At 37.7% G+C, this 26,525-nt stretch overlaps 2 protein-coding genes across 2 annotated transcripts in view; one reads left to right on the top strand and one right to left on the bottom strand.

Moving 5' to 3' along the window:
* Positions 1 to 2,031, bottom strand: part of kalrna (kalirin RhoGEF kinase a) — a gene marked incomplete at its 5' end in the record, with an annotated part of 110,678 nt that extends 108,647 nt beyond the window's left edge. The window contains 2 exons of the mRNA XM_079464986.1: positions 1,114 to 1,220; positions 1,860 to 2,031. Of these exons, the coding sequence (XP_079321112.1) occupies positions 1,114 to 1,220; positions 1,860 to 2,031 (279 nt within the window). The remainder of the gene's footprint in view (positions 1 to 1,113; positions 1,221 to 1,859) is intronic.
* mylka (myosin, light chain kinase a) overlaps positions 1,919 to 26,525 on the top strand; it is a 44,338-nt gene continuing 19,731 nt past the window's right edge. The window contains exons 1-9 of the mRNA XM_079464382.1: positions 1,919 to 2,050; positions 10,073 to 10,229; positions 20,826 to 21,033; positions 21,429 to 21,474; positions 21,652 to 21,817; positions 22,178 to 22,343; positions 22,507 to 22,528; positions 22,920 to 23,422; positions 24,104 to 24,238. Of these exons, the coding sequence (XP_079320508.1) occupies positions 10,077 to 10,229; positions 20,826 to 21,033; positions 21,429 to 21,474; positions 21,652 to 21,817; positions 22,178 to 22,343; positions 22,507 to 22,528; positions 22,920 to 23,422; positions 24,104 to 24,238 (1,399 nt within the window). The 5' untranslated portion in view covers positions 1,919 to 2,050; positions 10,073 to 10,076. The remainder of the gene's footprint in view (positions 2,051 to 10,072; positions 10,230 to 20,825; positions 21,034 to 21,428; positions 21,475 to 21,651; positions 21,818 to 22,177; positions 22,344 to 22,506; positions 22,529 to 22,919; positions 23,423 to 24,103; positions 24,239 to 26,525) is intronic.

The following is a 26,525-nucleotide window of genomic DNA, read 5'->3' as shown; positions in this document are numbered from 1 at the left end:
GTTTCTTAGATAAATGTCACAATTTAAAACTGGTTAAAAACAGCACGCAAGAAGGTATATGGCCTAATCCAGCGGTCCCTATATGCAAGCATCACAACCCCTGTCTGTACAGTACAGGAATATGGCTTGTAGATTAAATTAGTTTAAATAATTGAAATAAAAAATCCAAGTTTTATTATGTTAAACAAATAAAAATAAAGCAAAACCTTTCACATTTTCAAAGCTGTTTGAAAACAACTTGCAAACAAGTTGCGGTGGACAGCAAGATTTTCATTGAATCACATTTTGGTTTGTTACAAGATGAATTACTTTTACTTTTTGAATCTGTTAAGATTAAGACATTTTTTATAATATAAATCAAATTATTTATATATACTGTATATATATATATATATATATATATATATATATATACTCATATACTGTATATAAAATTCCATACAGTAAGGTCGTGTGTACAACAACCCAAATGTTTAACAGCTATTAAAATTGTGTGGGACAATGTAGAACACATAATGTCTATCTAGCGGGATGAAAACATTTTGTAGGTATATTTTTATGTGTTAACTGATCTATTATTATTATTATGTGCCATTTATCATAATGCATGTAAAGCTGCGCTGCAACAATGAGAATTGTGAAAAGCGCTAAATAAGCTTAGTGGTCAAGAGGTGAAGTACAACACAAAGGTCGGGGGGTCACCTTATTGTTTATGTACGGCAGTATATTGTAAACAACTACTCTTTGGGATCCATTCATTCCTCAGTGACCGGCAGATCCAACAAAGTGATGATGTAAACATTGGCATTGCTGTTGTGTGTACGGTCAGTCATATGAAAGCGAATATGCCCATGCGACATTGACTACAATAATGCCTTATTGTTGATGATGAGGGGGGATTTTCTATGCGCGGGATGTTTAAAGATATCACCCCTTTAAAAGAATGAAAGTCATGTGTGTTTGGATTGACATGGAGTTAAATGATAACAGATATACGTTTTTAAGAGAGCTTTAAATGCACTAAAATGCACATTAAGTCTCTATCGTTCAATCTCTCAGGCAGATGTTTTGTCTAGTGTTTGGTTTGGGGCTTTGCTCTCAGAGATTGTTTACTTTGTGCTTCCTCTGGGCACTCTGTGTCTCTACATGTGCACCTCCTCTTACTGGAAGGCACTTACAGATAAGACCCTCCACACGCCCAATGTTTACCATACACACTTCTGCGAGACAGAACACATCTGGTGATATTTGTCAAAAAAGAATTGTACTGAATGCTCGACTGTCAGTGATGCTGTTTTAAATACCAAGACAGTTTTTCTTTGCTTCCGCTAGGTGGCGTATCAGATGCCTCAGTAAAACTAGATTCAATAATGATTCACATCTGAGGATTAATGGTTTTGCACAGGGGCTCGGTGCACAGTTTATATAGTTCGGTGCTCACGTCCATTATTTTATTTTCCATCTGGTTTCCCGGACTTGGTCTGTTGTGAGTCAAGGAGAAAGGTGTTCATCAGGTGTTTAATGCATTTATAGCCTTACTCGTAATAATCCAATGAAACCTTTGCTAAATGTGTCACTTGTTGCATACACACAGCCAATTTTCATTGCATTGTAACACTGAAAATGGCAAGAAGTGCTATATAAATAATGTTGACTTGACTCAGTGGGCAGTTGTGTTGTATAGGGATTTTATGGGCTGTGTCAACAGAACATATAAGACGAACCTGTACAGCAGGAAGTTTTGCTGATGGTCAGAACATATCGATGTATGCATTCCTTAGGCTGTAATAGAAAAACAGAAATGCGATGAAGCAGACGTGACAATTTTTTTTGTTCAGTGTGTAGTCCTCCTCCTATACCTCTGTGACCAATGAGCGCACTCCCAGCCTGTGATGTTAGGATCCATGCCAGCTCGTTCAGTGCAGACAGGGAAAACACTCGGAGCGGATCAGAGTGAGGACAGCCGGTCTGGAGGTACTCGGCACTGCGTCCAGCTGAACTCCTGTGAATGACAGACGTGCAGCAGACCATCTTCAACACTGCAGTCTGGGTGAGTTTGCTCTGAGTTTGTCTTCACGTTCAAATAGTTTGTAAACCACAATATCTACAATTCAGACTTTCCGTAGATGATCTGTTTGATAGGTGAATCGCACATTGAAGATGGAGAATAGCACGTATGTCTTACATTTACACACATTTAGTCATTTAGCAGGCATTTTACAAAAAGGATTAAAGCGATAAAATACAGATGCTGTATACCGGTTAAAATGAAGACAAAAGGTATTTTGACACTTTAGGTCATCAAACATTAATATAGTTACTATGAAGAATAACACTTGGGGTAACCTGTGTTCGTTTTAGGGGATCTGACTTGACACATCTAATAAATACATTAATAATGTATTCAAGCTCTAACAAATGTACAGAACAGTCTGCTTTGAATCATTTGCTTGCAGATGCCACTTGCTTTGTTATTTTTTCTCATGCAATGACGTTCCAGTATTTTATGTGACTTATAGGGATAGTTCAGTCAAAAATCTTACAGTTTGTTCATTCTGAAGAACACAGAGAAAGATATTTAGAAGAATGATTAGGCCTATAACCAAACAGATCTCGCCCCATTGACTCCCATAGTAGGACAAAATACAACGGGAGGCGAGATCTGTATGATTATTAGCGCTATTCCAAATATCTTTCTCTGTGTTCTTCAGAACATCTCAAAGGTGAGGAATTGATGACTGAATTTTCATTTTAGAGTGAAGTATGACTTTAAGTGTCCAAATAATATCTGAGTCTAAAGAAAGTTGTAACATTTGATTTTACTCCACGCTATGATTCATTAAATTGCTCCCAATCGCAGTTAAGTGACAGTTTTTCCGGTCTCTTTGATCCAAAGCCTGTGGTCTTATTCCCTGAACAGGAAAAGTGTCTTGTGTCTTGACTGCATGTTATAAACGTCCATGAGGATAAAGGATGGGTGGTCTGACCAAAAAAAAACCATTTTAAATAATTTTCTTTGAGGTTTTCCATGTATAATGTAAAGAAAGCTGTTATTTTATGGAATTGTATTTAAAATGTTTCATGTATTTAAAAAAATACGGTCATAAAATGTAAAATTACAGAAAGTTTGCGTGCGCTAGCTGCCAGGAAAATGTTACATTTTTCACACAATTCTTTTGTTACTGTTTATTTTAGAACATATTGTCAAAAAACGTCAATTAAAGATTTTTTTTTACAGTGATCTTTGGGTTCTTTATTGGTTCTTTGCAACACATTAGATAGAGCAACTTGCTTTGACGGTATAGGGCTTTTTATAAAAAAGTTTTAAAAAGTTTTCGATGTTTCATTATACTGTAGATCGTTCAGATGAATGTTTAATACATTGATTTCTGGGCTCTTTAAAACATCAGCTCGTGCAGGTATATGGCTTTCTAATTAAGTAGCTATTTCAAGAATTTAGAGGTCCTCCTACAACATGAGTCTGTAAAACCTTGTTTCGGTTCCAGCTGAAGTCTTTATAGGAGTGTAAATCAGTTTAATCTTTTTTATGATTGGTGTGATCTCAGTTTTAGGGGAGGTTACTCCCCCCTTCCTGTTTCCACCCTCCACATGTGTTAGATTCAGTGTTTCAGTGCTTATATGCAGGTTAGATGCTTTTTCTTTTCTAGTTTTGTGTTGTAAGATCAGTGGACAGTGGCTTGCTCTTTTGTGTCTTATCTGTGTTTTCCTAGAATCCCGTGAGTGGATGAATGAACACAAATGTTTCCCTCTTGTAACATGCACACAAATCTATACAAAGTGTTTGTGCAGCTGGTTGAAATGATGTTTAACAAGACGCCTGACCGGCAGTGTGTGTTTTTTGACAGGATAAAGTATTTTGAGCTTAATTACGTTCAGTTACCTGAGGCAAAACCCCACGCTATGATGTACCGTACGCCAAGTATATTGCTTAGCGTATCTTATTTTTTGTATATTATAGATGGGGTAACACACGCGGTTTCTGCCAATCTCATATTTAATCTTGAGTACACCTATACAGTAGCATACGTCGTATCTTCGTAAAAGTTTGATCACATTTAAAAAGGAGAGATACAGCTGTACAATTATTCTCTGGAAAAGACGAGCGGCTGGAGGAGGGCAGTGGGAGGGAACTACAACACGAGCACACAACACATCATCGCATTAATCCCTTCATGTGGTTGCATTATGCACGTACGCGCCGATGGCAAACAAAACACAGACATATGACTTAGTTTGACTTACTGCTTGCAGTTCATGTCCGGCATCTTTTAGCGCTGGGGCCATCTATCAGTTTCAAACGATCTTAAAATCCAGCGTTATATCCACCGTTTATATAACATCCATCACCGAAATGCAGTGAGCAAACAAAAACACCAAAACTTCCGTCAGCCGAGTGAAGCGGAATTGATGGCCGTGCTATTTCGTCGGCGTGCTCCTTCAATTTACGTAGCGCTCATTCAAAAAGTTGGAATGCTGTACATCATACGTCCAAGTTGACCATGTTAAGCATGAGAAGCCACCACGTTCAATCGTGTAAAGAAGACAGAATGCATGAAATAGCATGTTACCCATCTTTAAAGTTTGATTGGAGATTGATAAAGATTGTTTTGCACTTGCCTAGACCCGATATTTGTTTTTACGGCTGTCATGCTAATCTGTAACCATGTGTGTATCTAATCCTGTATTACACTCATGAATGTAAACCTAGTGGTTTCTTGACCATGAAAAGCACTTGAGTATCTAGTGTATGTGCCGTACAGCAACAGCGTTTGTTTGTGTTCCCTCATTCTTTCATGGTGACTTCATCCAGCCGGGGTCTTTAACCTGCGGTGCACATGAGTACACCTGTCTACGAATAGTTGGCCTTATATGAACATTTGCTCTCGGAGTTAAATGACCAGACGAGCATGTAAACAGCATAGTATAAATCGATTTAGAATAGGTTCATTCACTTTTTGGGTTGAAAAGACCAACCTGGAGTGCATGTCAGATACAACATTATGGTTTTGATAACAACACGTGATAATGTGGCATGTTGTACACTAAAAAATGTTTAAGTTCACAGGTTTTTATAGAGTTTACATTATATGTATGCATTTGGCAGACGCTTATAGAGACTTACATTGCATTATACTATACATTTGTTTCTAAGTATGTGCAATCCTTGGGATCAAACCCATGACCGCGGCATTGATAGTGCCACCCTCTAACCATTGTGCTACAGGATTGTTTTACAGCCTATATTTGAAATACACAATTGTTCTTAATTCCAAATTTACAACACAAAAAAAACCAGTTTATAGGGAAAGAATATTTGACAGTATATTTCTGGCACCCCGGCTGTAAATTAAAGAAAAACACTGCACATGTAGGAGGAATCACAAAAAACATTTTACGCTACAGTTGGGTGCCTCAGCTCCCTGAATTTTGTGGGATTTGAAGGGCCATTTTGTAACATTAAGGAATGATGGTTCAGATACAAAATGTCACAATTGTTATTAAACTTTGGAAAGAGAGTGAGAGAGTAGAGAGCAAAAGGCCAAGGTCTTTCTGGTCAAGGTCTTTCTGTCCTTTTGGCAGCATTTGTGGTGCCATTAGCTTTATCAGGACATTACCGTTCTGCGGATCCAGAGTGATAATTCACAAAGTCAGCTTACAGGTGATGGCGGCAGGTGAAAGATTGAAAAAGTTCAGTGCCCAGAAAGCTACATCATGTGGCATCTCAACCTACTGCCATTGAGAGGAAGGAAGGCAAATGGCCAGCTCTCTACAGGACCTCATTGGTAGAGACACAAAAATAAAACCACAGTTCAACATCAATAGACCCATCTGTGCAACCAGGTGAACGGGGAGTTCAGATAAAATCATCAGCACTGAACTGCACAAATGTGTGACTGGTGAGCTAACATTTATTTACCCGCCTTTCAGCCAGGACTGAATGTTATTTGACCTTACAATATTCAATACAGCATTCAAAGAGATTTTTAGTCTTTGGATTATCATGGTTTATGAAACACTCTCCTGTGAAAGTTTGTCCTCATAGTGCAGATAATATCATTCATTTGTGTTTGCCGAATCAGGTCATTATTGACTCTGAGCCATTTTAAACAGCAACGGCTGTACTGTGTAGTGTTAAACTGATAACGCTCTTTTTATGCTATCAATGCTCCAGCAGACATACGGAAACAAAAACATGCCTGACTGCCGTCGTGCTGCTAATACATTATTATTTCAAAAGAAAGGCATGTTTACAATATGCACATGCAAATAAACCTCACCTTATTTGGGGTTTATTTTCCAGTGGGTTTTTTTTTGCCTGAGGGAATTCATATTTTGTTTCGTCACCATCAAATGTAATAGCAACTTATTTTGCAGTAGGTCTGCACCAGTTTCACACCACTGTTAGAGATGCACAATGGTGTTTCGAAATGAGACAAATGTGCGAGAAGAAACAATTCACCCAAAAATTTACAAATGTGGGACTCAATGAGCAAAGACACTACAAAGAACTACAAACATGGATGACAGGAAACTGGACATGACCAAAACCAACTAAGAGTCCACATCTAGCTGGGGCTGGATGATGACAAATTAAAAATATCGTGTCATTTTTTTGTTTGTCATGCTGCTAGAATGATTGACTTTTAAAAATGCAAAGCTCATGTAACAAATGTCAAGTCTCTAACGTACACTGTAAAACAAAATCCGGAAATACATTTTCAATAAACATTTCTGGCAGCTGGGGTGCTAGAAGTATGTCTGTAAAATATATTTTTGTAAAATTACATTTTCTCTGTTTTCAGTACATTTGACAAATGTCAAGTTAGCGATATATCGTACAAATGCAGTTTCTAACATACGCTGTAAACAGTACTTTACTGTAAAAATCCTGAAATTTAAACAAACTAATTTATTTTTTAAAAATGACACTTTCCCTGTTTTTAGTAAATTGATGGTTTGACCAAATTTCTAAAACAGGCTTTAAAAAATTGAATTTTTGCAGCTGCTGGGGCATCAGAAATATACATTTTATTCCTGTAAAATTACATGTTTTTCCTCCAGCTGATTTCTGGTTAAATATCAGCAAGACGATGAAGTTAATATGTTTAACTGCAAGTGATCTATTGTTGATATGCATAATGAAAAAGAGACGCATGGTGTTATCCACTTTAGCAATTTCTATATAAACACTTTCCCTTGCAGAATTTGACATGAAGAAGGCCCAAAAGACCACCAATACATCTAAAACTTCCAAAAGCTATGGCCACTTATGCCAACCAATAACAGAAAGTCAACCTTCCAATGATGCAGTTTCTGTGTGCAAAGCTTAAACCTGCGGCTCATCCACGTGAATCATTAATATAACTACAATGGTGAACTTTCAGGAAGGTAAAATCACTTCGAACTAGTCAGAGAGGTCTGTAGTTCAGTACACAGTATCAGTCAACCACGAATAGTACACAACACTGGCCCATGTGCTGTAGCAAGGGGCGGAAAAGTGTCTGCAGTCTGCATGGGAGAAGAAAGGGAAAGAAGCGCCCATCAGACATCCAGCTGTATTTACCCATCCAGTGCGACTGCATGCCTCGCATGCATCACATTTGAGCTCTTTAATCAAAGTTATAAACCATCCTCACGGCAGACCCAGATGAGAGAATTACTGACGCATGGTGAGGACTGATTTAGCCTCTCGTGACCCCTCGCTACAACACACGCACAGCCTGAGCAGCAGAAATGGATGTTTTCATGTGGTGTATTTTAATGGGTTTGCTCTTGCGTGTGTGTGAAGTATTCAAGTACACATGTCCGTATCGTCTGTCTACAGGATTTAGGTTTCCATATGGTTACATTTTGACCGAAAGGTTAAAGGTCATACTTCAGAAAAGATCTTACAGCGCTCTGCTAATAAATCAGCTAAAGTTCTTGATAGTGAAGGAATCTTTTGACCTTCTTTGAAAGGGTGTATTTTCTATGAATACCTTTAAAGGTATAGAATATGGTAGCGCTTACTGTGCCCTACTTGAAAGACTGCATGAGAAATGTGTATGAATATCGAAGAAAGCAAAGAATGACTTTATTTCCTCATCCACTACTTGCTGTGTTAATATTTTGTACATACTATTTAAATAACAGTATCATGTATAAAGACAGTGTCTTGTGATCTTTTGGTTATTTATGAAGGACACAGCTTCTAAAACATGGACACATATGGTGATAAACTCTGGGTGTATGTCAGGGGTTTGAAACATATGATTTAAACATCATGCCCTGAAACAGATAATAATCAGACGAGTAATGAAAACTAAAATGTGTTTTAGACCTGACATTGGAATATATGTCTGTCTATTCAAATTAATCTCATTGGTAAAGAATGCATTTACACTATATGAAGAAAGGTATTGGGACGCCCCTTCTATACTTTAGTAATTTCCGTAAATTTAAATGTTAATGCTGCAGCATATAATTCAATTCTAGAGAAGTGTTTGTTTCAAATTGTATATCTCGGTTTTCTCTTCCAGCATGAACATGGCCTTGTGTACAAAGCAAGGTACAAAAAGAAATAATTGATTTAGTCTAGTGAACGTGACAGGTTTGCATAAAGCCCAGACCCAAACCCAGCTGAACACCTTTGAGCCAAACACGCATAAACCCATCAAGGATTTGTACACAGGGGTACAGTCATTTCAAATCCAAAACGTGTATCTCTAATAGCTTTCATCATTTGAAGTAATTGTCTTCAATACAATTGAATAGGCTTGGGTATGTTGAACATCACATGACCAAACTAGACTTGTCTAACAGCCGAATCTATGTTTTTTTAGGTTTGTATAGTGTATTGCTGAGTATAACTTCAATATGACCCTTAGCGGGTGACAGAGTAAACACTTATGTCTGCAGGGAAAAACAGCATATTACTGTAAAGTAACATAACAGTCATTTTAAAAAGGACCGGCTGTTACAACTGTGATTAGTTGTTTAGTAAGGAGAAAATCCTTAACACTTAATCTTCCATATAAAGATGGTTAACGACCCCTGCCAAGATTTACATTTGCATAATTTATTTGATAGTGTTTCAATTGTTTAGCTCCGATCAATAAAACACTGCAAATCACCGTACAACTACTGCGAATGACTTAAATGTCCCATCTAGGTTTGTATAGTGAGGTAGACGGGACGAGAGCCGGGATTCGAGGCGCACCGGTCTCGTGTCACAGAGGAGATCGGGAGCATGAGAGGACGAGCGACCGGACCGGCAGTGAGAGAGGACCAGGCCTAGACATTATGTTTTGTTTTGTTTTATTGTGTTTGTATGGCCGGCTGTCGACCGTGCAGCGTTTGAAGTTCGTTTTATTGTTTGTTTATCTAATTAAAACTTGTTTTACGTTTGCCGGTTCCCGCCTCCTCCCTTCCTTTTATGGATCTTTGTTACAGTTTGATTTAATAATCATAAGGACCACCCAGGGAGAATGTTCTTTTTGTGTTTTCACTTCCTGTTTTACGTTTGTCAAGTATTGTTGTCTTGTGTTTGTTTTCATTGGCTCTTTCAATGCTGTGAATCACTATGTCGTGAGTGTTTGCGCTGATGAATCAACTTCTCGCATCACCATTTTAATGTCAAACAGTAACGTGTAACTGCAGAATGCAACATGCGGCAATGTTACCATCATGCTTTTCTTGTTGCAAAGTAGAAAAAAGTTCAATTACATTTCATCTAAAGTATTTATGAAATAATGCATAATCGTGCATTGTTGTTCTATGTGCAATATGTGAAAAATCCAAGGCTCATTATATTACTCAATGTAACCGATAGTTTTACACTATACTGTACTAGAATGCTTTAAAGGCTGTGGTTCTGGATTAGTTTTAGATTCGTCGTGTTAAACCTACAACAAGTTTCTTTCCAGTTACACTTCAAATACATTTATGTCTAATTCAATGTGATAAATGCCATTTTGCCTGCAACGTGTGCCTTGTTTTGGAGTAAAATGCCAAGTGAAATTGACAAGTTACTCCATTGTTCTAAATGATTTATGTGTTCTTGTGTTTGCAGAGTGATGGGTGATGTTCGGTTTGCCACTGGCTCTCATGTCTCGAAGACGAGTCTTACTCTGGGACAAGGTCTCTCCAGCGGAGAACCTCCTGTGTTTACACTCCCGCCTCGTAATACCCGAGTCAGCCAGGGAGGTACCGCACGCCTCGAAGGCAAGGTGAGCAAGATTGCTTGCGTATCGCAGTCTGCCATCCTGTCTTTACAGAGTTATTACCACTGGACAAGTGACTCTTGTTTATACTACACAAGGCACTGTGGCATACTGTATATTAAGAGAGCATCAGTTGGGCTTTATCCCAAGAGCAAGACTAGGATTTTGACTTTAAAATGCTTAATATTGGAGCAATAGATCTGTCATTATTTAAAAAGATCCTTTGAGACGCAATGAAATACCTTTTAGTCATTTGCATGAGAAATATGCAGCACTCCTTTCCTCTCATGTCTTCAGCTGATAGCAACAAGAAATATGAGATGCTTTTTAATTTAACTTGAGACTGTATTATCACTTTTCTTGTGAACATTCATATCAGCTAAAGTACATCTTTATTAAGTTCTGATGGTCTTCTGAGGACAGAAGACATTGGTTTTGACAGTTCCTTGTGGATTCGAGGTGGAATAATGACACTGGTCACTGTATCGGTGAGCGTGTGCCGTCCGGGGCGGAAGAGAAGAATAAAAGAAATGTCATGAAAAAGGGACCCAAGTCAAGAGACCAGACCTTCTTTCTCATAAGTCAATTGTAATATTGGTTGTCTATGATCTCATTCCCATGCGAATCGGCATCTCTGCGATTTGGCGGGCTTTAATATCCGTTTTATCTGCAGTTTGCGAATAATGGAGGCTGTGTTTTGATATTATTTCGGGTGCTGTGTCATATACACTGTTGTTTTGGCCGGGAGTCTACTGTTTTGTTATTTCTCATGGAAACTCCCATATCGCAAACCGAAACAGAGGACGATCCCCGAACATCATATATATCACTGTACAAACTATAGGCAAAGCCTTGCCATCATATCCGGGAAATATGTCCGTAAATTTGAGTAATATCACAGCCTTCACTTATCCCGTGCGAATGCGCCACATGAAAAACAGATGATGGGAGATTCTTTCTAAATCACACCAGGTCCACTTAATCCCGTGCGAATAGGACTATATTCACATCATTAGAAGGGATAGAAAAACAAGCACATTTAACTACAAATACTGTTTCAAGGGATGTTATAGGCACCAGAGCTTTGATTTCTCTGCTGTTTCGTGTAAAGAAACAAATGTTAGCCATGAAGATGTTTTATTTTCTCAGTGCTAGCTATAATACTTTATTATGACACAAGTTTTTTATGGGAGTATAATTCAGAAACGCTTCTCAAGCGTAAAGTATTCCAGCAGACGCAGGAAAGCCCTGAGCACAGGTACAGCGGCTGAGAATGGACTGCATTTGTTATGGCCATCTGGAAAGTCTGACAGGATCTCCTCTATCTTCATACAGTATCTTAACACTTTGGCTGATTTCACATCCATTTTTTAATTCTGAACACAGACGGTATTGCTCTCCTCTGACATTCCTATTCGGAACTCACTTTAAAACAACACACAGAATTTTTATTTATTTTTATAGTTTTTATATTACAACACACTGAAAAGCAATAGTTGAGTCAACTGAAAACAATCGGTCAACCTATCACAAGCACGTTTTTGAGTTAACTTTAAGTAATTAGGTGTCACATTATAGTCAAGTTCACCCAATGAACAACAGAAAAAAAATTGTTGCCGCAATATACTGTAAATTGAGAATATAGCTGTAAATTTATTTGTATTTTCCTACAATTGTACATGTTTTCTATATCAAACAGACCAAATATCTGTTCAATCAGTTTGTGTCAGTTTATATATACCAGTTTTGCCGGTTCTCTCAACATTGAACACACAAACCTCGACCATGGTAACAATCAAAAACCATCATTCATTAAAAAAACTCAACACAAAAGCTATCTAGAAACAACACCACTTAAGCATAAATTAAGCCAGCAAGAACTAAAACATTAATCTTCAAAAGAAAAACAAATAAGAAACACAGAATTGAACATGCTGCAATGCATCTTGGGAACTTTGTCATACTTTGGGAAATTACAAAAATCATATGATTGTGTCAAAGAGTGTATGATTCACTATCAAAAAACATTAAGTGAATATTAAGATTGCAAAGGCCAATTACATCTCTGATCTAAAAATCCTCATAGTACAAAAATATTATTTAATACCAATAATAGTGTGCTAAATCCGATGTCTAATTTATATCCAGATCCGTCTCCTATGGGCGTGTAAAAAGTTTTTTACGGACAAAATCGATGTTATAAGATAGATTTTTATTCATTGGATGTTGTTCCTCCTCTTCTCTTATTAGAGACACTTGATACTATTAGTCCTAGTTTATTGTCAATAATTAACAGCAGTTTTAATCAGTGGAATAGTCCCATCCTACTTAAAGCATGCCACTGTGCAGCCACTACTCAAAACTCTTGATCCAACAGTTTTAAATAATTACTGTCTCATTTCTAAATTGCTGTTTTTATCAAAAGTTTTGGAGAAGTTTAATCAGCTTTAATCAGCTAAAGAAAGAACTGGTAATTTCGATAGATATCAGTCTGGCTTCAGACCTCAACACAGTACAGAATCTTCATTGCTAAAAGTATTAAACCACTTATTGTTAATTCCGGCAATTGTGCTGTTTAATTTTGTTTGACCTCACTGCGGCTTTTGACACTCTCGATCATGGCATTTTTTTAAATTGTTTACAGCACATTGTGATTCAAGGTTGTGTTTTAAATTGGTTTGTATCCTCTTTAAAGGATCAAAATTTATCTGTAGGGACGGTCAAATATTCACCATCCTGTGCACCAGTTTTGTATGGGGTTCCACAGGGCTCAATATTGGGTCCGGTTCTATTCTCATTATACATTCTCTTTATACACTTTATAAAAAGTGGATGTCTGCTAACGTCCTCCAGTTAAATGAGACTAAGGCTCTAGGGCTCCCCTGCTTCTAAAGAGGTTGAGGCCAGTGAACTGGGACCTCTATCTAGTAATCTTCATTCACATGTTAGAAACGTAGACATTACTTTTGACTCTGCTTTGACTTTTGATAAACTGATCAATGCTGTGGTTAGAAGTTATTTTTATCAGCTAAACAATATTGCAAAGATGAAGTCATTCTTAACATTAAGAGACGTGGAGTCTGTCATACAGATTAGATTATTGTAATGTATTGTATTTGAGTGTTTCACAGTCTCTATTGTCTCGTCTTCAACTTGTTCAAAATGCTACCACTCGATTGTTAACTGGAACGGGGAAGAGGGAACATATTTCACCGATGTTGATCTCTCTCAACTGGCTCCCAGTTAAATTTCGGCTCCATCATATATCTACAATCTCATTCTGTTCCACTTTAATGCCTCCAGGGATTTCGATTAACTAGGAGTATTCAGTTGATTGTTCCTAGGTCACGCTTGAAATCGAAAGGAGATCATGCTTTTTCAGCTATGGAACAATTTGCTACCATATATAAGAACTGCAGCAACATACGCTGTTTTTAAGTTTCTTTAAACTTATTTATTTAAGGTTGCATGGTCATGAGTAAGCGCAGTAACATAACTGTAGTGTACTATCTGTCGCTGTGTTCTATGTTTACTTTTGTATTTTGTTTTATGGTTCAATTTTAATCAGCACTTTGGCCAACAGCTGTTGTTTTTAAATGTGCTCTACAAATAAATATGACTGACTGACTTTTAAACTCTTGCAATATTGTTTGTTCAGAAAACACGTTTTTGTAAGTTGGGAAAACTTTCTGCCGCATTTTGGGCAAAAACCTGAGAATCTAAATCAATATAGTCTTTGTTAGAAACTGTATGTTCAGTGTGTTGAGGTGTTTTCTAGTTCTGAGAGATAGAAGCAGAACAAGCACAAACAGGGATTAAAATACCTTTGTCTTGTGACTCCAGGCTTCCTGTTGCGCTTGGCTTGTATTTATTGAGGCTTGTCGAATCAATGCTGAGGCACATCAGATGTTTTTCTAGTAATTTAGAAATGAAAGATTTGGAGCTGGAAAACGTCAAAGCGCTGGTGTTTAGCGATACAAAATGCTGGAGATTAACCAAAAGCCACGGACATAAGCAATAACTGACAGGAAAACATTGGGCTGTAAAACAAAGGCAGAAAATTAGGGACGGGTGAACACAATTGACTTCACATGGAAACAAAAGAAGCATGATTACAGTAAACTAGAGGTAATCAAGAGTTTTAGTGAGACTGAAAGATTCTTTGGATGTTAAAGGTTCTTAATAGAAACGTTTAGACAACAACCTTCTATGGCATCAGAGAACCTATGAAGCACCTTTATTTTTAAGAGTGTACTACACAAACACTAACAGTGAGAATGTAAAACAATGACACCAGATTTGACTGAAAAGTACTGAGAGAGAAACAGAGTTTGGCTTGTGTTTTAAACTTAGGAACTCCTCTTGAGACCCAGTTCCCATCTGAGCCGCAGTCTAGTCAGGAGCAAGAATCGGCAATAAAACATCAGATAGTCCTCTCACAGGTGTAGAGCAGCACATGGTTACAGTAAAGAGCCACAGTAGCAACAATATATCATGATACAGGCCTCTTGAACTTTAGTTTAGGAATATATTCACCTTTTAAAAGCAACTTTAAGTAGTACAGATGACGTCACTTGGGGGTTTGTGAAGAGCAATTTTTAAGCTTAAAGTGGGCGGAGCCGGTCGTCGCCATCTTGGAAGCAAGTCACCGCATTTCACTCTCAGATGATGAAAAAAGGGTAAAAAGGCGGGAAGTGGGTGGAGCTGAGGTGCCTGGTTGGTCAAAACACTTGTCACTCAGGTTCCCACAACTTTATTTATGCAGAATTCTAAGGCTTAATATAATTTAAGGGTGTTTCTGCAACTACAGGCACTTCAATTCAAAGAATTACTGAATTGTAATAATCTGTAATACATATAAAAGGGTCAAACATTTTTGTGGAGTCAATTTGGGCAGTTGCAAGAGTTTATTCTGGAACATGTTTTTATTATACATGTTTATATTTGTACTACAATATACAGTAAACCTTAAAAATGTGATGCAGTAAAGACATTATATTGGTGCTAATTGGTAGCTAGTAAGGTCTACCACATAATGTTTTACTCTTAGCATCTTAATATACATGAATTAAACGGTAATATAATTTTTTTAAATGTAGTTCAAATTCAGAATTACTAAACCGTATGGTAAGGACACACAACAAAACTGACACCGAAAAGATGATATTTGCCTTATATTTTGGGGCTTTTGTGAGTGAGGTGGCCTATTCTGTCAGCAATGTACTCATGTTCTAATATATGTTTCAATAGAAACTAGACTTGTTTGTCTTTGATTAAATGTCATGAAAAAGCTTTTTCCTCATTGTTGGGGTAAGTGGTTAAAAGTGTCGGAAATGCACGTTTACTTAAGAAAATCCTAAAAACGATCAGTTAATAATACAAAGAAATTTAAGATGCCGAAAATTTAAATTATATTAAATAATTCCATTTGAAATAACGTCAAAATTTTATTCAATTAGCTTATTTTACATATCTTAACATTGTGACCGGAGTTGTGGGACATGAACAAAATGGTGTTTGGACCTATAAATGCTGCATAATTTTATATTAAATCACATTAATCATTAATTGTGAACACTGTGAAAAGATTTATAAAGCGACTAATTTTGACATAAATATAAAATGTCACTGCTGGGACTTAAAGTGCCCGTAGTTGCAGGAACACTCTTAAATGTATGATTTATACAAAAATTCACTGAATGTGAAGTTATGAAAGTAAATATGGTAGAACAGCACTTCTATATACCACTGCTGTGCGCCGCAATGTACTGCATCAGCAAAATGTAACTATTTTCTCATTTTTCCATTTCTCTCTGCTTTAAGTCTTCCTAACCGGAAACTGCCCCTAAGCAATTCTGACCGTGAAAGTCGTGCCTGATTAGATCCCATGAGCTATATAGACAAAATCATTTCGCACCATGATATAAACATGTTTCATCTGCTCTAAAGTTGGGCATTTTAACATCAACATTGGGCTCAATGAGTTTTGGATCCAGTCTCTAGCGGCCAGTCAATGAATTTCAGTTTAAGTCACTTCCGTGTTGGTTTCACGAGAGAGACCGGAAGGTTGCCGCTCAGTTAAAACACATGAATAAATACTAGAAGTGGTCATGTTTTTCTTAAAAAACACTGGTAATTGTAGTCAATGAAAGGTTTATTGGAAACAGATGTGGAAACTGATACTTCCACATACTCCCGGCTTTACCTTTTATTTTTCTCCGTCTATTCATTTCTCTCAGCTTCTCTATTCTTTTCAACACCATATCAACGCTCCTCATATTAAGTCAAATCCTCAAGAAACAGCCTTAACTTTTTCTTCAGTACGTCAGTACTTGCGAAGATGGTTCCAAAATGAGGCATACTTTTTTAAACTAGCAGCCTTCATGAAAAAGGCAATCCCAGTATTAACTGTTTCAAACCTGAAAAATTAATCCAAGTTAGAGCAAGTCGAATATATAGAGGAAATATATGAAAAACATGCTTATATTACATTTAATGTAGGATGTGTCAAATGTTTATTTGTCGTCTGTGAGGTTTTATTTTAATAAGCTTTAAACAATTCTGTATCAAACCGTGTCAACAGCGGACACGACTGGCGCGACGCATCTGGTGTGGACAACATATTTTATTATATTGGGTTCTAATGCGCTTCTAATGTCTTTTGTCGTGTCGCACCGGTCGCGTCCGGTGAAGACACGGGGTTTGTCTTTACATTGGTAGAAGACATCAAAGCAGCTGAGTTGGTCTGTACGTGTTGGAATGGAGCCAAAGTGGTTGACCCATTATAGGAAATACAATCTTTAGGTACGGTACTAAGAAAGAAGGTAAGTAAAGGGAGGTGCGGAAAAATGTATTTATGTTATCATGCAACAACTTTAATCACCGAGAATGCACAGAATGTGAAACAAACGTCAGCGAAGCAATATTAACCAAAGAAAAACTTGCACTGCCGACATATCCTGTGACTGTTCAAATATACACATATCATTGTGTCTGCCATTTACAAATGTATACAAGTTGTACATGAATAATAATAGGGGTTTCATTTGATCAGTGTGTGTGTAAATGAGTTCTGGGATTTCTTGGGCCGACTGTGTTGCAGTTTTTCAGGTGTGACCTCACCAGGTTTTAACAGCAAATGTGAAGCCAGGAAAAAGTGATAACAGGAAAGGAAAAAAGAGAGATAGAAACATCAGGATGAGCATTTAAAACACAGCCTGATGTTTTGGCCCACGACCCGGTGGAATGCGAGTGCTGTATTGTATAAACATTAATGCCCTGAAGGGTGCTATGTGCAGCCATGGGCCCTGAAAAGAAACTACTATCAAATGTTAATTTTGTGATCATTTTGCTTAGATTTTTTGCACACAGTTTTTGAGTAACTTCACATAAAAATGTTTGTGGCAAGATTTTGTACTGTAATAAAAGCATGTACTGTAAATCCAACTAGAATTATTTGTAGGAGGTCAATCCCCAATACTCACTCGCGGTCAGCCCAGAGAAACACTCAACATCAGTGTCCATTTATACACTCTTAAAAACAAAGCGGCTTAAAAGGATCTTCACAGCGATGCCACAGAAGAACCATTTTTGGATCCACAAAGAACCATTCGGTCAAAGGTTCTTCATGGAACCAAAAGGTTCTTCTATGGTATCGAAAAACCTTTAATAGTGTGCTTAGAAAAATCATTAGTTCAGACTTAGACTGGTCTTGAGTGGTTATCATTCCGTCTTCATTACAAACACGTTGTTGCCACAACTAATAATCAAATTATATTACAGTTACAGTCCAATAGAATTGTAAACATGTCAAAGCCTTAAAAAGCATCTTCCCGGATGGTCATGTTCTGCATGCTGTCTGGGTTTGGCTTTTACATAAGATGTCTTCGGAGACGCCTCAGAGCATGTCTGATGTTCTATGGAATGAGTTCTGGGCAGCAGTTTAAAGGCCTCATTAAAAGATGAGGATAATGGACTCTGAATACAAGCAATCGCGTCTAGTGAAAGACGATATTGGTTAGAAAAGCCTGCGAATGTGGTTATGTTTTTTTTTTCCTTTTTGTTTCATCGATTCAGTTTTCCTGGAATACTGTCTATTTTTGGATTCCCTTCTTGTCTAATTCGGTCAGGGTTTGTTAAGGCAAGCATCATTATTAAAATAATCTACAACTGTATCACAATGCCTAGTACTATGGCGCTTGTGTACAGATCCATGTTGGAAATGTATTATCAGATATACTTAATTATGCTTATTTGAGAATGTAAAAAGTGTTGGATATTTGTGCCACACTTGAGCCTTCAGTGTGTCTAATGTTGGAGGTTTTCTGCGAACAAAAACTGTTTTTCCTGTCCTCAGCTTTGGTTGAGCGTCCTGCTGGATTTTCGAGGCAGAGCTTCTGACCACAAGTCTCAGAGTAAAAGCTTCAAACTGAGAGAGAGAATGTGAGAAAAAACAGCAGCTGACATTGAGGAAATACCAGCGCTGCTCATGTTATTTAACAGAGAATTCAGAGGTAATATTGCTGTTTTTGGGCAAATCTCTACTGAAGCGAACCTGTCTCCATGAGGTAATGCTTGACTGAGAGCAAGAGAGGCCAGTCTGACAGACTCAAAAGAACCAGTCCTTAATGGTAAAGCTTGTTTTTTTACTATTTCTAAACTTCCGTGGAATTTCTAGAAGGCCATCTGGAATTAATCAGTTGTCTACTAGCCATCGAGAGGTATACATTTGTATTTTCCGTCTGAAATCTGTTTCACCGGTTATCAGCTTCCTCTGATTTTTAGTTTTATTCTGTGATTTGTGATCATGTGTTGCTAGATTTACACATGGAAAAAAATGTCTTGGTTTTACTGTGGTGATCTTCCCTTGTGCACACTCCCTGAGATCTAAAAAGAGATTGTGACAAGACAGCGAAAGAGAAGTTGAAGAGTGAAGAAAGGGATTGTCCTAGTACGCTGGGGTCAGCAGGGTTGGCAGAACCGGAAGAAAACAGATTGAAGAGATCAATGAAGTGAACAGGAGACACTTTACAAAAACTACAGGACCAGGGCTCAACATAATGACTAGATGGATTCTATGCTGTACAAAAGAAAGACACATTGTACTGTGAATAATGCATTGTTAGAGCATTATGAGAAATCGTTCTTTTACTGCTGTTTTCTCTAACACATAAGTAGGTTAAACCCAAGTATTAAAATGTGTGCACTGTTTTTCCTACAGACATGAGATGCCTCAATGAATTTAGGAATTGTGCTGGGTGGATATAACACAGCAGGCATCTAGAGAAAGAATATTTTAGAACAGTAGCCACCTACTGTTGCCCTAGCAACCATCCACATCATCCTGGCGTGCAACGGTAAAAGTGTGAGGGAGACAGACTTGTACAGTAATATACAAAACTGAGGATGCATTGTGATATCAAATCAACTTGTTCACATGATAAACGTTATCAAATCAAAACGTGAGACCGATGACGATTCGCACACCAAATTGGCGATACTAATATCGATAAGGCCATATTGCGTCATCAATTTGGTTCATTCTGAGCAAAAGCTTTTTTGGGTGGTTCTGATCTCTAAATATGTGTAAAGATGAAATAAAACAATGATTCGTGTTGTTATAACAGTCTTTGTCAATCACATAATCTGATTAGTTTGAATAATCAGATTTATTTGAGACGGATGGAATATTTATTGTGCACTCTTAAAAAGAAAGAAGCTTCACGATTCCCTAGAAAGAACCTTGTTTGTCTAAATGGTTCCATAAAGAACCTTTAACATCCAAAAAACCTTGCTGTTTCACAAAAGATTATCTGTGGTGAAAAATTCTTCAGATTATAAAATGGTAAGTAAGAGATGGTTCCCTAAAAAAAAGCACAGAGTGTATACTATTACTCAAAAATGATCTTAGAGCTCATTGAGTTCAACTTCAACCATGTAGCCTTGTGAGTTTTTGACATAACCCTTTGTGTATTTGACAAAGTGTAACTTTTTAGATGGTGTAAAACTAGGATGTATATAGAGAGCTGTTGTTATGACATTTCTGTTGTTCATAACGAAATATGTGGAATAACTCATTTGCGTCTTGTTGGCAAAGTATTGTTACTGAGTAACTAATAATGAACACTGTTTGCGTTCCTGTTCACTGAGTTTTAGTCATGTCCAGAATGTTGCACCAAACTTCAGGTTTTAACTAGAGGTCTGAACATTTGTGCGCGAAATGCAATTGCTTATTAAGAACTGGATCTCTATTATACTTAACCGACTCGTGCAGACCCAAGATATCCTGTACCCAATAAAATTGACTAGAAAGCTGGTGCACCACATTTCATGTCAACAAAGAAACTTTTATTGATGGCTAACCAGTCACATCAGTGGAGAATGTACAGTACATGTATCTACATGTTTTAACGCTGCCTCTGATGTCATCATCTTAGACTCCTTGAAACTATTCAAGTATTACACACGATATTAACCAGACCTTGGACCACCGCATTAAAATGCATACTATATGTACATTTCTCCTAATTCGTGTTTTTGTTTGTTGAATGTGTGCGGTCATCTGTTTAATACATCTTAATGTCTTCATGTGATATCTGTCAGGTGCGAGGTCATCCAGAGCCCCAGGTGTGCTGGTTTCGAAATGGGAAGCTGTTGATATCTAGCGATCGCTACTCCATGGAGCAAAGCGCACGTGGAACCTTCAGTTTACTGGTTCGGGAGGTTCAGAAGGATGATGGTGGACGTTACACTTGCGAGGCGGTCAATGACGCTGGAAACTGTCAGGTTACCGTGGAGATCATTGTTGAAGGTACAGCATCAGACCGCGAGTGGGGGATCAGAGGCAATGCTAAGATGATGGAATAATCTATAGATGGCAATAATAGCTACAGTGAATAATAAGTAGATCACACTGCAGTTTTGCTTACATTTGTAGCATAGAATATACTCTTCGTTTTAATTTACACTGCTGTTCAAGTCTTTACAGTCTGAGGACAGATATGACGGCGTCTGATTTATAGCCTTATAAATATTTCATTAAAACATCACAGAGCACAAACATATGGAGACTAGCATAACACAGCGTGTTTACGGTGGAAAGACTTGGAGGAAATGTTTCTAATGAGTTCTCTGTGTTTATAAAGCCTGTGTATACTTTATATCTGTGTTTGAAACCGTATGCATAATTATTTCCATTCCCCACAGGAAACACAGGAAAGAAATACAATCTTCCCTCCTCCAGTAGAATAGGGTAAGAAACATACGTGCAGTCCTAGTTGACCCCAAATCAAAAATATATATACGGTATATGACCGTAGGATGACAGGTAGATGCTGTTGTTGAATACAGCAACATTCGCTTTGCAATAAAACTAATATCACCAGGCCTGTGAATGAATTTCAGTATATTTGATCTTTTCTATCCTTAGTGGCTCAATGGGTGTTCCTGCAGTAGACAACAGAACCAGTATCTGGGGTGAGAGCCCCCCAAAGTTTGTAACTAAACCTTCTCGTCTGTATCTCAAAATTGGTCAGAGTGGCAAGTTCTCAGTCAAGATCACAGGACGACCACAACCACTGGTGCAGTGGTACAAGGTGAGCTAGGACTTGCTATAAAGGTGCTTAAAAGGTTCTTCACAGCGATGCCGTAGGACAGGGGTCTCCAACCCTGCTCCTCGTGAGACATTTCCTCATTTTCCTTGTTTTTTGTATACCCTTTTTCACTTATTTCTCCGTTGGACTGTTGTAATGGGTTTCCGTAGAGCCGCCATGCAACAATGCAAACCTGTGAAACGCTCTGTAGAAATGAATTTCTATTGTATTGAACTGAAAATGAAAAAGATCGCGAGTAAGCAAGACAGTAATGTATAACGCACGACCCCTTTGGGGTTCCATACAGAACAGGTTAAGCACAAGCACAGTGTGAATTTATGCTGTCTGTGTTTTCTGTGTCAGGGTGAAGAGAAGATCCAGATGTCAGATCACTATAACACGTTTGAGCGCTCAGGAATGCATTTCCTGGAGATCTGTCAAGTGTGCTCGGAGGATGCAGGCATCTACACCTGCCTGGTGGCCAACAGCGCTGGCAAAGCCTCTGCCACCGCTGAACTTATCGTTCAAGGTAAACAGAATCTCATCGCTGTCCGGATTATTACAACAGCACTAGATTTACTATAAATGAGCGACACAAAATGATCCGGTTTAGCCAAGGAGTTTAGAGCTCTGTTCATTCTAAATTCACAGTGGTTTTCTCTGATATATTTTCTTTTGTTGTTCTGTTGTAGGTACAGACACAGAGGCAGCCATGTAAGGAAATTCTTTCTTGTTTTTGCTATTTTTGTATTATGAAGTGTGCTGTTCGTGAGCGTAATTGCGTTGGGGGTTGCTGGTGTCCACAAGGGGGCCCCAGCTGACTTCCAAGGGGTCCTCAAGATGACCAATCATTTAAAAAAAAAAAAATTATTTATATATGTATATCTTATAATTTGGCCATTTTTATAGGTAATAAAAATGTTTCCAGTAATATTATTGGGTTTAAACTTTTGAATGTTGTTGAATACAATGGTGGTCCTTGGAGTGAAAAAGGTTGAGAACCCCTTTCATAGAGTTCTATTGTTTTGAAAGGATGTTTTCAGATATCTGTGACAAACTGCACACTGACTACACTTTTGTTTTTTGTGTTCTGTCTTTCCAACAGTGTGACCAAACCGTCTCATGATCTTTCTAAATCCTCGCTGGCCAAGCACAGTACCAACAGCCTGGACGCTGAACAGAAACCTTTAAACACGTTCATCCAGACAGTAACCACGGATACACGCACAGCTTCTTCCACTACTGCTACGGCAAGCATTTTACCTGCGAACAGAACAGAGTGCTCGAAAATAACATCATCTCCAGCTTTACAACCCCCCGATAAAGCCATCGATGGGAGATCAGTAATTGGTCAAAATATGTCAAATGTTGTCAGTATGAAGAGTGGAAATTTCAATAACAAAGAGTCACATGACATGAAGAGAGACTCGGATGTCTTCAGCGCTCCAGGGCAGACAACGGAACCAACCCGAGTAAAGTCCATCAGAGACCCCCACACGCCGGCCAGACTGAGCAGGATGGATGTCTTTGCAACTCCGCCTAGTGTTGATTCACAGCCCCAGAGCCAAGAGGTCATCCAGGGTGAGAAGGTCATGTTCAATTGTCGAGGTCAGTCTAATTCACCTTATTCAGAATGATGCTTTTTAAAGTTTCATTCGAGTCAGTATGCCCTGGACACCCTTTTCAGATTTGTCCAATGGTTTCACCATGACAGCTAGTACCCAATGTGAAGAAGGTCACACAAACAGAAGATGTTAGTCGGTTATGTGTGTCTGTTTGTGGTCTCTCAGTGTCTGGGTCGCCGTTACCCTCAGTGAGCTGGATGAAGGAGAGTTCAGCAATGATTGCACACGAAGTTTCATAAATAAGAGTATGAATGGCGAGCAATAATCATATTTTTGAATGACTTTTTAATTTATTACTAATTGTCTGTTTATGCATTTGAATCTGAACTCGAAACTTCAAAGTAAATAATAATAATAATAATAATTTATTATTATTTCTATTATTCTAAAAGTAACAATAACGATGATAACAATAATAGTATCAACGAAAATAATAATAATAACAATGCTATTTATTGTTATTATTCTAAAAGTAACAATAATAATGATGATGATAGCAATAATAATATTAACCGAAACAACAATATTGTTAATTAATAACAATGCTATTTATTATTGTTATTGTAGTTATTATTATTAGTTATTATTATTATTATTAGTTGGGCAGTGCCACCTATTGGTGAAGCTAAATGTTTCCTGCATTTGTGTATGTAATGTGTTATAGGTGTGATGGTGGAGGGCAGGTGTCCGGTGTTCAGCTCTCCTCTGACGGACTGTTCAGTAACTGAGGGACAGGATTTCTGTCTTCATTGCTCAGTAGAGGGCAGACCGCAGCCTGAGGTCTCCTGGCTACTCAATGGTAAAAACACTCGCTGTTTGTTTGCTGTCTGTCTGTTTAGTGTAACATACCTACTATCTTCAGTAAATATTCAGACATGCTCAGTTTTGTCAGCCACAACTTTTGCGACTGTCCACTGACCATCTGATGCGTATTACATACAAATAGATAAATGCTGCCTTCCACGAATGCCTGCAACCTGACTGGCACAATGCAGAGCTAAAAATTAGATGAGCATTCTGATGGTAAAAAAAGACAATTACGAACATTTTTGTATTATTTAAAGATGCTGTGTGTAATTTTGATATTGAGAGAAATGCAATATAATATACACAACCATGTCTTTCATTAGCAAAAGACATCGTATTGCTACTTTTGATTTCTTTCCAGTACTGTTTCCAAAAATACTTTCCCCAGAAAGTCACATTTTTCTAAATGTTATTTTGAATGTTCTTGACCTCATATCATGGCAATATAAATGCAAAACATCTGTCTCTATTAGCATAACAGAGACAAGTCAGTTAAAAGGGGTCAACACACACGCGTGTGTACATACTTCCTTGTATTCTCTGTCCAGTTAAAATGGGCTGTTTATTTTTTGCCGTGACTGCTGTGCATGTTGATCTGAAACTTCAGCCACATCTTAAGCCGAGTTGCTTGCATTCGACTCTTTGCTGTTATTTTGTTAAACCGCAAATGTATCGACAGTTTTGATTTTCGGGTCCTTGTCAAGAGCTTCAACAAAGTTTCCAAACCATTATTAATGAAAGAAAATAATATTGGAAAATATACTTATTGCATTGCCCGGTATCATCGGAAACAAAGAAACCCAAACCCATAAGAAACCTATATATTGAAAAAATATTATATATTTCCATGTGTTGCACGCGTGTGGTTACCCACATAGTTATGGTGGTGGTTGCTAGGTCATTGGCAGGCAGTTGCTAAGGTGTTCTGGGTGATTGTTAGGGTGATCTGGGTGGTTGGTAGAGCCCATTGTCACGTCTCTGTGATAATAAAACTTTACCCTTCTTCATGGAACAATCAGACTTTATGGTAATGGCTTCACTAAAGACAAGCTCAGAGTCTCTGACATTTCTCTTAAGTTCAACGACTGCGGTTTGCCCTTGAGGAGAGAGCCACTGCAGGGGCCGTTGAGCAAATATGAGACCTTACAACCATATAAAGGCAAAGCATGCATCACTCAGCCTGAAATATTACACACAGATGGACTCGGCAAGGGTTTGCACTGGAAATCAGAAATCTGAGAGAGAGAGAGAGAGAGAGAGAGATTTTACAATCGCTGGAAATAGAAAAAGTGAGGAATATCAGATAGGAGAAAGCAGAAGCTCTTTCTTTATGATTTGAAGAGAAACGCTTTATATTGTGGTGGTATTTAAGGATTAAAAGTCCAGTGAATAAATGTTTTACAGTATCTATTGAAGGAAATGCAATGTAATACACATTTCTTTAGAGGTATATAAAGACCTTTCATAATGAAGCCTTACGTTTTCTTTACAGATTTTCCATGTAAAACCTGAATTTAACATACATTTTTGATGACAGATTTTTTACTGTTTTTACAAATTTACAAGAGAGACAGGAAAAAAATTTATTTTAATGCTGTCAGGATATTTCAGTTTTTTTAACAAAATTTTATTTTTCACATTTATTTAAAAAATATAGTCAAAAACTGTCAAATGACAAGAAAAATGGGGAAAGCTATTTATTATGCTGTATGTCCGTGCCATCCTCGTCATCCTCTCCACGTGCCATCATGCGTGTGTGCATGTGTGTGTGTGTGTGTGTATTGTGCTCTATGCGTGTGGAGTTGTGTTTTACGCATGTGGGAGTGTATGCACCTGTCTGCACTCTGTGTGTTTAACTTTTTTGACTTGACTCATGCGAGAACTTGCTGACATCATGTGTGCCATCCTCCTGCGGGGTCATGTGAACTTAACTGGTCCTCCCAGCTCCGGCCCAGCCAATCTCCGTCAACAATCGAGAGCAAAGATGGACCCTTGTTATTTTAATAATAATCTTTCTTCCTGTAAAGCTGCTTTGCAACAATTAAACATTGTGAAAAGCGCTATATAAATGAAACTGAATTTAATTTAATCCATATATGTGTGTGCTATATACTACCCTGTACAATATCTCTTATGTGTTATTATCCCCCATTTTCTGTACAATAGTCTTTTGTTTTATATATTCATATTTTTCATCTTTTAGACTGTAAATCTTTATTATATTTGTATTGTCATAGAAGCCAAAACCAAAGAAAATTCCTTGTGTGTGCAGGCACGCT

Source organism: Barbatula barbatula (assembly GCF_947034865.1).
Source record: "Barbatula barbatula genome assembly, chromosome: 9".
Lineage (NCBI taxonomy): Eukaryota > Metazoa > Chordata > Actinopteri > Cypriniformes > Nemacheilidae > Barbatula > Barbatula barbatula.
Note: the sequence above shows the minus strand (reverse complement) of the source record. Positions and strands in the feature narration are given on the sequence as shown.